Genomic DNA, 16,491 nt, shown 5'->3' with positions numbered 1-16,491 from the left:
ATGCGACCGTGTAGTAGTCCGTTAAAGCCTAACGTTTTTACCTATGGCGATCGCATTTAAGCTTCAAACCCTAACCCTAACCCTCTAACTGTGTTCATATGTGAAGATTATTTTGCTAAACAAAACTTGCAAGTATCATAGACTTGTGTTAGCCACAGAGCTTTTTTTCTGACATAATCCAAAACGCAATGCAAAAATCCCATTCACTTTGTTTTCCGGGAACCAGCCAATGCTAAACTTCCAGGTTTTGAAGTCAGCCCTGGCACAGTCTATAAAGAATGAATTCTAACCTATAGTTACTTGATCAAGGAGTAAATCATTTGAGATCTGAAGCTGGATGTTTTGTTTTAAGCCGGAGGTGGCCAACCCATCAATCGCCATCAACTGGTAAATCTTAAAGACTTTCACACTAGGTCTTAATAACAATAGTTAAAGTAGTTGATGCCCAGGAATATGTGCATCGTGAAGATAAACAATATATTTATGACCACCATGAACGAAGATGGAAGGGACGGGGCTTTATTTCTGGCATCTAAGATGCAGCTCCAGCTTTGACCACAATGTGGGTTGCAGTGATTGGCGCTGTGTTTTTATTCGCTGACTCCACAGGCAGACGAAGAAGCAGCAATACAAAAAGAAGAAATACTTCTTCAAATAAATAAACAAATGACTACCCAACTGTAATGGAGGAGGCCCCATGAAAGGAGGAGAAAATATACAATTTTCACCCAGAATGGGAAAAAGAAGTGTGTATTTTTTCCTCATAAAAATGCAAAATAGGCCGCAATCCTTTATTTTTTTGTTGGAAAGAAATTCAATATTTAGTTAGAATTGAATCTGTGATGTGTTGGGAAAGCTGTGGCTTTCAAATTCTAGTTACAGCACAATCATTGGTTGTCTTTGTTTGAAAGCTGGACTTCATTCAAATACAGTCAACCCAAATAAAATGATCTCAAGTTGGATATACAATCTGGGCTGTTACACATCTACAGTAGGTAGATCTTTGGGGCGACAGTGGCAAAGGAGGTAGATGTGGTCGGGTTGGCGGTTCGAATAATGAAAGGCTTTCAATCATGAAAGGCTCTATATAAAACCAAGCTATTATTTGCCTTTCACTCAGGGATCTTTGGCTGAAAAGGTTGATAACTATGCAACAACCATAAGATATTACAGATGTGTAGCCAGTCATCAAACTACCTAGAAACAGGAAGTGTCCTCCCTCTGTGGTGATGCTGGCATCGCTCACCAACAAGACGCTCCGTTCCTCATAGCTTCACAAAAATTAGCTTATCTATTGTTTGTCTTTGGCCTCGGTACCTGGCCTCCATGAGACCGACCATTACAATGTGATTTAAAAAACAAAACACAAGACTACCCCGGCTACATGTCTGCCAACCTCTTTGTGCCCTGAACAGGAAAAGACATTGTGGAATAATTCACTCCACACCGGCCTCGTCCAATCACAGCCCGCCGCCTCAAAATTCCCGAGTGTCACTGGTCTATTATTGCAGGGCTGCAAAGGCTCTGTGGCCCGCGTCCACACACACACACACACAAGCACACACACCATTTTTCATATATTTCATCTTGTGTCAGATGTGAACATTTGCTCTGCATTAGGCTCTCTGTGGGTTTGCCTTGGACCAGAATAATGGAAATACAAAAAATATAATGGAAATGTGAAATTACATACAGAATATGCCCCTCACTTTCTCTGCACACACACATACACTTCCACACACACACACTATTGATGAGAAAGGAAATAGAATAATGGAAAGGTAAAAATGTATACACAACCACACTCCTTCATTCTGGTTCTGCCTGTTTTTTGCTTTCCTTGTCTCTCTCTCTCTTACACACACACACATACAGAGTGAGAGGTGTGTATAAATGTTAAATCCATAACTAACCAGGCCAGTCTAATGGTCTCTTAGTCGTCTGATGCTTTATCAGCTCAATCACACAACATTCAGCCCCAAAATAATGGCCTTTCTGTTTGCTGCCTCTTTCCGTGTGTGTGTGTGTGTGTGTGTGTGTGTGTTTGTGTGTGTGAAACTATCTAGGAGCTGTGCCGCAAAGACTGTGTGTGCTCTGCATGCAGATCTGTCACTAAAGCCAGAAGACGACAATTGTTGGGTTAGTTTGGAGTCCGAGACGTTCACTCATTCATTTATCCACCTGTCAATCAAACTGTGCCGCGTATTTGACTTTAATCAAAAGTTTTGTTGCCAAACTAAGTTTACGGTGTCCAACGAGGACCTCGAGCATTTCAACTATAAGTAATTCACATTTTCATGATCTTGAATTTGGTCACAGACAGAGTACATTTCACTTTTTTTAATCTTTTAAGTCTTTTCTTTGTTCTAAATGTTAAAATTACAATAAAATCAGTATTTGTCTAGTGTTGGACGATGGAGCCCAGTATAACCAGGCTACATAGGTGTGTCTTTTGGGTTTGAAATCCAGTTACGACTACACTCAGTCACTGTATTAATACTCAGATTTTACATTATCTAGAATTTAGCCTGAGGTGTTTTAATTTAGCTCTGGGATTGATTCTCCCGGTGAAGTCTGCACAGAAACTACTTACTAAAAAAAACATGTTTGCCCGTCTGTAAAACCCCTCCCTTCAGCCAAACCGGTCCTAACCCTCTCTCTATATGGCTCTGGAAGGATTTCAAACCACTACACCTTGGGAACAAGTCCTGATCACATGGGGTATAGAGGACAGTGACCCTGAAAGGTCAAAGTTCAAGAGTGTGAGAGGTTAGAGGTTGTTTTAATACTGAAGGTCATGACACAGAATTGTCACAGCTGGACGCACTGAGAAACAACAGATGCAAAAACAAATCAAAGGTGCTTTCCAACAAGTCTTTCTTTGTTACTCACACACACACTCACAGACACACAGACTGAAAACCATGTTGTGACCATGTGTTGTACAAGGAAGTCGTGGGTGAAGAAACTGGTGATTTCTAGCAGCCAATGAAACCAGACGATATCAATCTATACAGGACTTTAAAGAAACCTCAGTCTAACAAGAAGCCTCAGCTCAGACCAAACCCACCCACAACAGAAACCCACAAAGTGTCAGAACCAGCTCTGGAAACATGATCTTCAAATGGAGTCGGTGTCTGTTTTTCGGAGCTTGAAGATGTTTTTGCAGAAACATAAATCACAACATGCATTACACAAATGTTACTAAAGATTTTTTCTCCACGCCTTAAGAGAAAACATTAAACTAAAACCTGCACTAGACTTCTTAGGATTTAAAAAATCTGTTTCACCAGTGCTGACTCAATTATGAAGCCACAACAAAGTCAGAGACTCAGACTGTACAGATGTGTACAGATAATAATATCAACATGTGCAGACAGACTGTGTGTGAAAAGTTAAATACATGGCAGAGAAGTCACGGCCACCAGTTTTTGAGTTGTTGAGTTGTTGCCTTCAAAGTGATTGATACTTGAAGTTTTTAAGTCGCTGTAAACAGACTCATCAAAATGTATCTTTACGACTGCATCTGTTTGAAAGTTCTTCTGCGTCAAGGCTGCATCATCCCTCCATCTCCTGTTTGCTTGACACACAAAACTGCACTAAGATGCTTCATACGCTCCAATACTGTACATGTGCAATTTAAGCTTCTATCATCTGTTACGTTACATTTAGTGAAGATGATTAGATGTTTTTCTCTATTAATCTAATTATCAGTTTAAGAGAGCAAAGGGAGGTGCCAATCACCACACCCCCAATGGTGTGAGTATAATTGTGTATTTCTACACTATTGACCTGAGGAATAGCACCGAAGTCAGAAAGTAGGGTAATGTAATCTTTCCAGTGATGGTGAAAAAACCAATGCCCATTGAAGATTAGTAATCATAAATGGGCTCATTCATATAAAAAGAAACCCCTGATAACTTCACATCATGCCTCCTGATCCAGATTTCCTCCATCCTTGGTATATGTGTTGTTGTGTCAGTACATACATCAAACTCAAAAAGGGACAAAGATGTGCAATAAATCTCCAGTTCACAGAGATTTTTTTTCTTTTCCGGGAGGGAAGTAAGACGAACATTTGGAAAGAATTCCCAGGAAATACAGAGATGTCAAATCTCAGTATTCAACAAACCAAGTCATGACTCATTAGTGTCAAAACCGAGTCAAAACAGATTTGCAGAGTCTTTTTTGATCTTGTCAAGTAGAGTCTGAACAAACGCGCGCCTTGAGTCGAGGAGTTTCTCCGTCTCCAATTTGTAAATTTCAACCTAGGATTATTTGCTGCAAACCTAAAATAGTATAAAGCTGATAACTAAAATATATCTAAAGACGTTTACTGTAAGCTACCTCAACTAGTTCAACCATGAGGAGAGCTTAGAGGAAAAACAACCGCAGACCAAATCAACAAACTGAGAACTACTTCCCAAAGTTTAACACTGAAAAAAATAAAAAAAAATAAAAACACACACACACAAACCAAACTCAACAAACTGTCTGTCTTGCTTTATGGCCGTCTTTGTCTTTGACCTGCCTGTGTCAGACAGATCTCTCCTGTAGAAGACAGCCTGCTCTCAGTGTGTTTCGCTGTGGATAAACATCGTTTTTTTTTAACCGGAGTGATCTGAGCTGGAACAAAACAATAAGACCTCCAGGAACCGCCGGTGAAGGAGTAGCAAGACAAACAAACTGAGGCCAGACGCTGAGCCGGGCTACGGCTGCAGAGGTTGTCAGTTGGTGCTCATACACAGGATGAAAGAGCGAGCGGAGAGAAGGAGGAGGTGGAGAAGGAGGATGAGGGGGGGATGGAAATGTACATGGAGGCACAGAGAATTTGTAAGAAGTCCACCATTGGTCAAAATTAATATGTTTTCCCTGAAATATTGACTGTTTTTGCAAAGATCAATACAGATGTTGGGGTCTGGATTTCATCAACAATGCAGATATCAGCTCTGGGATACGACACATATTTCAACTTTGGTTTGATGATTCAATATTTAACAGTTTGTGATGTAATGTGATGCGATGTCTAGTCTGTGTGTCTTCAAGCAAAGGATGTCTACACCAGGAAGGAGAGAAAGAAAGAGGAGTGAGGAGTGAGGAGAGAGAGAGAGGAGGAAGATGATCGGGGGGCCAAGGAGTGAAAGGAGGGGAGGAACGAAGGAACAGAGAGGGGACAGGAAAGAAAGTAGGGGGCGAGAGGGGATGAAGGATTATGAGTGGGGGAGGAGGGGAGAGCGTCTGCGAGTGTGTGACTGTGTGTGTGTGTGTGTAGGGGGGCTCATTATTGACACCATGTGTTACCACAGGAAGCTCCTTGGGAAAATATAAGCACCAAGAAAGATCAGAGAGCAAGAGAGAGAGAACGACACAGAGAAAGGAAGATGAACCAACGGAGGTCATTCCAAAGTCTGCAGCTGCAGACGTGTGTTTGTGTGTGTGTGTTTGTGTATGTGTGTATATATGTGTGTTAGGGTCAGGAGCCCCTGTTTTAGCAGCTGCACATCTGTATGTCAGGCCTGCAGTGTTTTAAACCACAAGGTCACAGTGGGAAATCCCATAGAGAACATACATCCAGAATATGTTGATCCATTACAGACACACACACACAGATACTATAGTATGATCTATGGTCCATTTTACATGTACAAGATGTAGGAACATATCAAACACTTGAAACAAGTTAAATGCCGACTTGTTTGGAAGCAAAAGACACAGGATTATACAATATTTTAAAAGATCAGCTTCAAGAAAATCGCTCAAATTGTATTAACCAGTCAATCAGACAACTTTCCTACTGTGATACATTCAGAATTTAGTAAATCTTTCAAAAGAAATGCAATGTAAATGCAAAAAATGCCAACTATTGCAAAGTTCTTGTTGGACAGTTGAGATATTTTTCTCTTTTCAGACATTTTATAGACGCAATTACTAAGAAAACAATTAGGAGATTAATATAATCTGTTCATTACATTAGTAGCAGCCTTTGGCATTTGATGTGATTGATTTCAATTAACACGGCAATTCAGATTTGTCTTCTCCTCATGATGACGTCACTCCTGTTTTCTACTCTTTACTGTTCAAGTTTGCCTCCAAAAGTTTCCACTGAAGCACAATACACTCACAACAACAACAACAGCAGCAGATGAAGATATTGTGAATAAACCTAAAACGGGTCAGAGAAGTGAAACCATCAAACTCCACTGGAGCCGCTGCTTCAGAGTGAAGATGGGTCATTTCTGGTTGTTATTCCTGCCCCTCTGAAATGTACAAGTTGAAGTACACACACACACACAACGTGAATCCACAAGATTCATTTTTGAAGCCTCTTCACGTGAAGCATCAATGCCATTAGAATAATTCCCATTATTTTCCATCCACGCAGCCCTGATGAATTGACAGAGATGAATTAAGAAAATGAAAAACAGGGAACTCTGGGAGTGGGAGTCGTCGTCCAAGATATTTCACAACATTCGCGTTCTTCTCTACAAATCCATATCGTACTGTAGTCTTGCTTATTTTTGTAGATACTGTAAATAGTCTTTTTTGCAGTAGCTGGTGCACACACACACACACACACACTCACACACTCACACACTCACACACTCACAACCTGTATGAGCTCACACACACACAATTACCAATTCATCAACTCATGCCCTGTTTCTTTCTGTGTCAAAGCCCACAGTAGAGTGGAGCTGGGCAGAGCAGCTATTGTGGCCCTGGTAGAATTAACTATTGATTTTCTCCTCAGCATTATCAATGCTGTTCTGACAACAAAACAGCTGGGAAACACTCACACTCATGGCTATACACACACACTCGCACAGACCTAGATTTCGTGCGGTGGAGGAGATGCTGCTTTGTACGGAGGCAGCGCGGCCCCACCAGGGGAAAGCACAAGTCAAATATTAACAACAAGCGTGTGCTCTAACAAATATACAAACAATGATACATGCAGATCATAAAATATGCAAAAACAAACGCAGCCAAATGTTTTCTCACAGTCTCATCACGCATGTGTGAAACATTAGTCTGTGTTTATGTACGCCGCCGTGTTTATGCACCGTCAGAGGACAGCGTTGAATTCATGAACATCAGCGGGATTACATTATTCTCAAATTAATTGGGTTGCGTCTGTATAATTACAATAAACAAATGTCACCATGGTCAAGTCAATTATCTTGTTCCAGTCATTTCCTGTTGTTTGTCTAAACTGAGACCATAGATCCTGGCGTAGAGAACACGATGGGTGGGTGGGTGTTTATTCTTTGACTGAGATGGGAAAACGTCTAATCTGCACATTTCCTGTCTAAATTAAACAAATTAATGTCAAATTAATCATATAAGCTTCAGGAGATGTTAAGTCAATCTGATTACAGGCTGTTTTGTTTACAGATTTTACACCAGCATCTTTAAATTAACACAGCAAAGATTCATTTATGTTAAAATTCAACATGCACCGCTCCTGATACATCCCCCCAAAAAAGTTTGAATATCACCAGTGCATGATACTTTACTTTTTTGAAAGCAGCAGGTATCATTTAGCTGCGAGCGAGCTCCCTGACCTACTTCTGCCCCACTCTGTGACGAGTGTCAGGGGGGGAAAAAATTAGCCAAACTAAGATTCAGAATATCAGAGTCACAGCAAACTCCAGCTTCCTCTCTTTCTTATTGACAGGAAGGATACACCACCGGCCCAACTTAGCACCTGGCTAATTTTAGCTCCCACAGGAATCCTCTATACACACATACACACACAAACACACACACACCTGTTGATGCTCATGTGATCTATGTCTTTGACTCGATGTCCTTGATTAATTCTCAGCCGCCTTAGACTTCACAAACACAGCATGACAGTGAGCCCCAGGCCACTACAAGCACACATACATAATACAAGTGCTGTCATGACTTTAATCTCATATATCAAGTCTGTCTTAATACAATTACTTTTAAACACATTACATTTACTCCACATGAGCAGACACACACATACACAGCATTTCAAGCGTGTGGTTAAATGTGAAAGTCCAAAATTGCACTTCATTAAAAACAAAAACAAGAGCGACTCTCCTTCCTGGTCGCAGGCCAAATGAATGATGAAGGATTTGTGTTGAACGTTGACTGTTTCAATTAAAAAGCAAAAGAAACAAAACGCCACAGCCGCTGCACCACAGCTCCCCTTTACCTCCCATACACACACTTGTCAGTTGCAATAGACTCAGAGATTTGACATAAAACTCAACGTCCTTGTTCTTTACAACTTAACACGGCGGCTAACAGGCCTCGGAGAACACATTCATTCAAAGTGACATTTTTTTCCCCACGTGCAAATATCACAGGTTTGAGTGGGAAATAAGAAGCTGGAGATGTAACCCATAAAACCCTGACTTACAGGACGACTCTTTTCTAACACCGAAAAACACAGATCATGGGGATTTTCTTATAATCCACAGCATTACATTAATTTCAATAGTTTTGGGCTCTTTATTGGACAAATGAAGTATTTTTATAAGGTTTGACCAATATGGGATTTTTGGGGTTCAATGCTGATAGCAATACTAGGGAGTAATAAATTCCTGATAACCAATAAATGATAATATTCCTCATAAACAGATATGGTTGAAACACTTGTGACAAATATACGATAAATAACTTCTAATATTCAAAGTGGCCTCAGTGCAGCAGTACATTGAAAATGTAGATAAAAATCATCACAAAAAGGGGCAAAAGGCAAAAGCGGATAATCAATAATTACACACTTGAGCCCCCATCCATCGGTCCTGCAGTGTTGTGAACCCACTGAACAAACATTATACTGTATTTCTGCAATAAATCAGCCAATGACAGGATAGCATTTCTAAATCAAACCTGCCAATAAAATATAATTGTCTATGGTGTTCAACATTACAGCTGCTCAATCACAGTGACAGCAGCAGAGTCAAACAGAGTGATGCTGATCACATTTTTATAATATACTACCTATAATCTGCATGTTTGTGTAATTTTTAAGATCTGTTATTGCAGTATTAACCAAACTAGTCTAGACGTTGTCATTATCCCTCCTCCTGTTCCTCCCCTCCATCCCCCCCTCTCATCTGATTTTCCGGGACACATTGATAATATTCACTGAATTTGAGTCCCAGTCTGAGAAAAAAAAAAAAAAAGTCTGGGAGCGTTTCCCCCTCTGGTGTATTCCATCAAATCCATTCAGCTAAGCTCGGCTGCACTTCACATTAACATAGCAGACTGAGATCAACATATTTTAGAAACATTATGACATTGGGATGAATTCACCTCATAAAAATGGTGATTTCTCTGATGGGCAGAATAAAATAAAATAAAAAAATTTAAAAAGCCCACTCTGGATTCACAGTGCATTCACAGTGTGATACCTCTGGTGGGTTCACATCACATTGCATTTAGCCCACCTTGGTTAAATCCACATCTACATAAACGTATCTGTATCGCTCGGAGGAGACCTTTTATCTACAAATGAACGTTTTTTATGTATTTTAGCACAGATCCTCCTAAGAAGAAACTACTTAACAGGACCAGCCTGCACCTTTGAGTCTGATAAACATCAACAAGGAGATCAATCAGTTCTCTCACCTTCCTTCTTTAAAGATGCAGCGCAAGGTTTCTGCAGGACAGTGATATTTTAAATAAGTCACAAAGATTAACTGAGTGAAACTGTTGATTCCTCAGTTTCTTCAGAGCCCTTGTCTGGATTTGTTCCACACTGTTTGTCTCTGGTGAGTTCACTTCACATCCATTCATGCAAATTTCGGTTGGTAACATTCACATTAACACACACATACACACCAAACTCCAAAACAAGTCAACTTTTTTTCATGGGCTAAAACTTCTCAGAACTTTTGGCAGACTTTCCCCCAGCGACAGCCACATCCTTGACTTTACACCATCTTTTTTTTATCGATGCAGTTGTTTGGCTTGGCTCCAGAGTCTCGAGCAACACACACACTGACTCTCGTGTGATAGAAAGTCAGAGTTCAAAAGGAGCACGTCGATGTACAGCATACATAAACAGGGTCTTTAAAAAGGAGCATAATAGGAATTCATACTGCGCAAACTATTCAGCAGTTTTGTTTGTTCTCTGCTGATTGCACCGGATCTTTCCAGGAATTAGAGTTTGACTTTACGTTTATTGACTCTAACATTTAACACTGATTTACTGAATCAGTCTATGAAATGTCAGAAAATGGTTGGAGAATAACAATTAAACGTGCAAGATGGCAGCTCTCTTCAACTCTCCAGTCTGACACTGAAAGACATTTGATGTTACAGACTAGTGATACGACACAGGAAAGCTGCAATTCCTCATAATTGGAGCCTTTAACCAGCAAATGTTTGATGTTTGTGGCTAAAACACAGAAAACGTCTCATGAGAAGGAACCAAAATGATAGAAAATGATGTTTATGTGGTGTCTGAGTGCTCACATTAAGAGGACTGAATTGAAATACATGGATTTTCAGGGACTTAAAACAATGATCCGGTTAATCCAGTGTTTTTCAACCTTGGGGTCGGGACCCCATGTGGGGTCGCCTGGAATTCAAATGGGGTCGCCTGAAATGTCTAGTAATTGATAAAAAAAAAAAGACTGATAAAAATATTCTTTTAAAGCAGAAGTAAGCGATCCGGTCGTTTTGGCTAACTTCTTGTCAGCCGATGGAGTTAGCAGTCCCCGCCCTCGTCCCTACGTCACCACATTCACGGCGTCCCTTGGCTGCACACACAGCCCTTCATACCGTTCTCTCTCCTCATTGGATAAAGGTTGTAGGATACAAGGAAGTATACAAGAAGTTTTCTCCTCAGCTTACAGCAGAGCAGAGTGACTGACAGACCCGTGTTTCAGACCAAACACTATATAAGTGATTGCTGTCGGAAGATATTACTATTTAAGACTTATATTAACACAAACATTCCACTTCCTTCTGCTTTAATTTCTGGGTCGCCAGAAATTTGTGATGTCAAAATGGAGTCACGAGCCAAAAAAGGTTGAGAACCACTGGGTTAATCAAAATGATCAGTTTGTTTTGTTTTGTTCTTTTTTTAATCAACCATATGATTCATCAATAACTGTTCACCATCAATTGTGCTCATCTTGCAATCTGCTTGATTTTTCTTGTAATGTAGCTAAGTAAAGTGTCTCATTCAATAACAAATCAAGTGTTTCCACAGTTTCCATTTCCGCTCAGCTTGTCTTTGTTTGTCTCCCTCCCTCCCTCCTCTCCTCCGTCTCGCTGCTTCAACCACCTTCTCTGAACTTTCCATCTACCTGTTCACCCACCCTCTCTCTATCGCTGACGTTTCCTCCAACGCCTAATAACCCTTGAACGCACCCCTCCTTCCTCTCCCTGCTCTCTATTTCATCCCTCCTCCTCCTCCTCCTCCTCCTCCTCTTCTTCTCCTCTTTCTGATTATCTCCTGATGTCTCTGAGCTCTGTCGCTGATAAAGAGCATGCCTGGTTGACACGCCTGGTAATGAGACTCCTCACACAGATGGCCTCTCCCGCCCTCTTCTACTCACTTTCTCTCTCTCTCTCACACACACACACACATCCCGAAGGCAGCAGCCTACTCCCCCCACCCCCACCCACCCTCCTCCTCCTCCTCCTCCCCCTCCTCCTCCTCTGCAGGAGGTCCAAAGCACTCCTGGGTTAAACAGTAGCTGGAGATGTTTTGAAGAGGATAAATAGAAAAAAGCATGACGAGCACCAGATTCGTCTCATCATCTTCAACAGTCACAAAACAGACGCCAAACCATCACCCTGCACGCACGCACACACACACGCACGCACACTCTCACACACACACACACAGTCAAACCCCGTATACTGCAGCAGAGGTGTTTGTTTCTATCTTCTGGAAATATCCAATTCTGCATTATTTTGTGGTTAAAATGGGACAATTTGCGTTACAACTCTAAGAATCAGTACTTTGCATGAATATTTTGACGCTCTTTGTGCTCCATGTTATATTGATTTTGTCGCCGCTGTCAATCCTCATCTCTGCTGAAGGCTTTGTTGCTCATTTTTCTTTGTTGACTATGTCACGGCCCAACCACACACACACAGGCACATAATTAATCTTTTACAGCCTCAAACAAATAACCAAGTGAAAGAGCAGCATTTCATGACTCAGTTTGATCTTTAAAGGTTTGGTTCACCTAAATTACTATATATTCTGGTGAATAACCCTGGTGACATCCCAGCATGCAGATCGACAGTTATTTGTCTGGGGTTTGAAGCATCCAACTGAGATGTTGCCTGCTCAACAATACAGCGGAGATGAAATTAATTCGGTCTGTGATGCTCAAAGCATTTAAATATATATATTTATATTTTTAAATTCAACATCAGTGTGTCTTTTCTATAACTCCCCCATTTCCCTTTTACTCACTGGATAATCAACACAACACACTGTGAACTCTTTTCATTGGACCCATTTCTTTTAGTAAATGGTTCTGTATAAAACTGAAGCCAGTGAGGGTCTGTGGGTTGTTCACAGGAACAAGGACACATCTTTTAGCATATTGATGTTAACTTTTTCTCTCTTTTTTTTTTTTTTTGGAGCGTCATCTTCAATAATTTGAGCAACACAAAAGAAATTAAATTCACCTTCAAACTGATGACAAAAAATCCAGAAATGGATTTATCAAAACCAAAAATACCTGTACATCTATAGAGCCCACTAGACATTCATAAGGACAGACAGTATTATGTCAGGATCGGACGACACGAATTCAGGCCGATTTTCAATTTCCAGCGTTGGGCCGTATTATGAATGTCTTGAATTAGGAAAGGACGTAAAGTGTAGCATCACTGAAGAACAGTGATTTTGCGTCTAGGACACTCCCCGACCAAAAGTCTAGCATGTTAGAATTTTTTTGGATTTCTCTGTTTGACATCTCCTACCACGTGAGCCTTAATGTAACCAATAGGATGACAGAGAGACACATTGTTTAGACACAGAAAATGTGTACGCAATATAAATTAAAGAGGAACTGTGCAGGATTTTTACCTTCATTAAACAGCTTTGGAGTAATAGAGATGGTTAAATGACTTGTTACAGGGAGAATATAGGCTCTCTGTCTTCCACCTAAGTCTCTTGGCCAAAAACCAACCTAGCAAAATCAGCACCTCCGGCCCGGTGTCCCAGCTCTCGTCTCGGTGGCACTATTCACAAACATGCCCCGTAATCCCTAATCTCTTGTTTATGACAGATAAGATGACACAAATACATCGTAAAATGTATATGATATACAACGTTATGTCAAGTTCTCTCTGAAGGACAGACAGTCCATACTGTCCTCTTCGCAAGACCCAGGAATGACTCCAACTGTTTTTTCAACCGCTATAGCATCACAGTATCCAATGATTGACAGCTTCTTGTTACACTTCCCTGATGGCAAGAATTTATGCCACTGTGATTGTTTAATCTGACATGTTGACCATAGTGAAAGACAAAAAAAGGTGTGTTGTCTGATCTGACATTAGAGCAGAGCATGAGATCCATCACAGAAACACAACAGTCAACTACCTGTACCACCGCTGCAGAACATACCTTTGCACTATACATTTTACTATAGAGACATCAATGCAAATAAATAATCCAAAACCATTACTGAACACTGTCAAAGTCTAATATGCACAAGTTGTTGATTGCCTACAATATAATCATTTACAAATTGAATCATCACAGTCATCAGATGATGTGCAAGTTCAACAGAGCCAGCGTATCATGTGCACAGTTTGCTCTGTGAATCCACTGGAGTTATGCAACAGAGTGAAAAGCTAGACTCCCCGGGGGGTGCACATTATTTGAGGAAACTAAAAGACAGTGAAGTGCACACAAATGTTGGCTGAGCATTAACCACAGCAAAGTGCAGCCCAGTGACACCTAGCTATACATGTGTGTTGTAGACGGCTATGTCAGGGAATGTCAGGCTGAAATCCAAACCCTTAATTTGATTTATGGATCTAAAAATATCAGCTAATATGAGCATTAGCCTGACCGCAGATGATTCTCAATGTGTCTCCAAGTCTTTCAATCACAAACAAACATCATAAACAACAAAACAAACAAGCCAAAACATCTCCATAGTGATTGTCAAACATCTGAGCTCAGCTGTCACTCAAACTAACATCTGTGTTTTGTGTTTTTTTCACTAGTTTTTCAACAACTTTGTGACTGTAATAGTGTAAAGTATCATTAATGGTGTTTTTCTTGCAGGTTTAGCTAGATTGGGTCAAAGGTGTATGCTATTTAACCTGACTAGTTTATTAATGGGGATTAGCAGCAGCAACAGTAGCCGTCCTGAGTGAGCTGTCCCACCGGTGAATGAGCCCCCAGTGTGTATCCCCTCCCAGGGACTCACCTCTCTGCTGGCCGCGGCACCACCGCCACAGCAGAGCCACAAACAGCGCGAGCAGGAGCCTCCTCATCGCGGAGTAACTTTTCACTTTCTACAAGATTACAAACGTGCCAGCCGCGCGGCGCGTGCAGCTACTGTAGTCCTCCTCTGGCCTCGCGCGGTCCTCCTCTCGCGCGGCTCTGTGATGAGTTAAATGGCACAGAGGGGGTAAGGGGAAAAAAAGTTGAGGAGAAGTTGATCCAAACTCTCCCTCTCTGTGCGGATACTCCTCCTTCTTCTCCTCCTCTTCCTCTCTTCTCTCCTCCTTCTCTCATTTGCAAAAGGGGGATACATTCATGACAATATAGCCTATCGTTGTTGTTTTTATTGTTATTTTTTATAATTTTCTACCTGTTTTTTTATATATTTATTTATTTGATAGATAGATAGATAGATAGATAGATAGATAGATAGATAGATAGATAGATAGATAGATAGATAGATAGATAGATAGATAGATAGATAGATTCCAGTCCAAGGGGTTTGTGTATGAAATATTAATATTCAAAGTAGCATATCTACTGACAAACTACCCTGGTGAAAAAAAAGTGTACTTTATTGTATTTCAAGTATATTCGTATTTTGAATAGTATATTGAAAATGTAATTATACAAATTGTACTTTATATAAAATATATAAAAATTTACACTAACATTCAGCACTTTCCACGCTAACCCACATTTTAACACACTTGAAAGATAATTTATACTATATTACACTGTAATATAGAAAATATAGTAAAAACTACAATCATACTTAAAGTGAAAATTTATGTGATAATGTTCTAAAGTGTACTTATTTGAAATTTGTTTTCACACCATTACTTTTGATATATTTTAAAATGTATGCTAAAATTGTCATTGTAAAATACAATGATAACATAATTTTTGAAAAGTATACATATGTAATATCCAACCACTGTAATAATTAAGTTTGGAGTTGTATTTTAAGTTACATTTGAGGTTTAATTATAAAAGTTGAAGTTATTTATGCTTGTAGCCTACTTCAGGGACATATATTGGAAAGTGTGTATTAGCCTATGCAACCTAAAAACCCGTTTATTCAAATTATGTGCTGTGTGTTTGGCAAAAAAAAACAAAAAGATAGGCTACAACCTTAAAACGAGCATGAAATCAACAAGTGGAAACAATACACCTTAATTAACACTTAACAATCATACCAACAAGAGCGTTGTAGAGTTTGTTGGTGATTGTGTGTTTGATAGTCTCCGTGCGGTAGCGTGAGCAGCTCATGTCCTTCTGCCACCGCCGAGTCTAAAAAACAGCTTGTAGGTTACCGTCAAAATTCCAGTAAAAGTAAACGAACCCTATCCCTAAGGACTAGGATTAACAGGGCACATCTGCCAAAATTGTTGAATAATAAATCCCTTTTAAGCCCCATTGTTTTAAATAAATAGTTATAATGGTCTGTTGTAAACCAAGGTTAAAATTCTGGTATTAAAAATTAGTTGATTGCAAATATTAAAACAAGCTGAATTCATATTTAAAAAAGTTAATTAATAAATACTAAGTTTATGTTAATAATTTAAAAACAGAAACTTACCTATAAAAAGAAATTGGAACCGGTGATACAAAATAATTTTTTTATACGGTATTTTGAAAGAGATTGGCTGGAGTTTGACTTGTCATCCAATCGGTAAGAGCTTCCCGCCCTTCTCTCGTGCACAAGGTTCACAATACGACAGTTTGAGTCAGCAATCCTCAGCCGCTCCCGCATCGAGCACGACACTTCACCTTTTAGTTGATGTACACTAGTAACGTTGATAAAAGTGATTGCCTCATGACTCTTGCTCCGCGTGACGCCCTGGACCTTGAGAGTGAAGCTAGAGGGCCCCCCCCCCCCCGCCCTTTATTCCTAGACTACGAAAACGCAGCGACATTCCCAGTTCGATACTCCAATTGCTAGTGAAGATAAGCCGAAGCCCCCAGTGCTAATCAGTGCTAGCACGAGAGATCCATAACACGCACTCGTGTGAAGTGTGTTAAAGCTAGCACAGCTTCATTAGAAAGATTGTGCCAATACAAAGACATGC

At 40.2% G+C, this 16,491-nt stretch overlaps 1 protein-coding gene across 10 annotated transcripts in view; it reads right to left on the bottom strand.

Moving 5' to 3' along the window:
• Nucleotides 1-14,581, bottom strand: part of lama2 (laminin, alpha 2) — a 213,593-nt gene extending 199,012 nt beyond the window's left edge. For all 10 annotated transcript variants that reach the window (XM_085771314.1, XM_085771315.1, XM_085771318.1 and 7 more), the window contains exon 1: nucleotides 14,403-14,581. In XM_085771314.1, the coding sequence (XP_085627440.1) occupies nucleotides 14,403-14,469 (67 nt within the window). In that variant the 5' untranslated portion in view covers nucleotides 14,470-14,581. The remainder of the gene's footprint in view (nucleotides 1-14,402) is intronic.
• Between the last annotated feature and the right edge of the window lie 1,910 nt (nucleotides 14,582-16,491).

The sequence above is a fragment of the Trachurus japonicus genome, chromosome 24 (assembly GCF_045865225.1).
Source record: "Trachurus japonicus isolate A0001 chromosome 24, Traja_1.0".
Lineage (NCBI taxonomy): Eukaryota > Metazoa > Chordata > Actinopteri > Carangiformes > Carangidae > Trachurus > Trachurus japonicus.
This window is presented reverse-complemented; position numbering and strand designations above follow the sequence as displayed.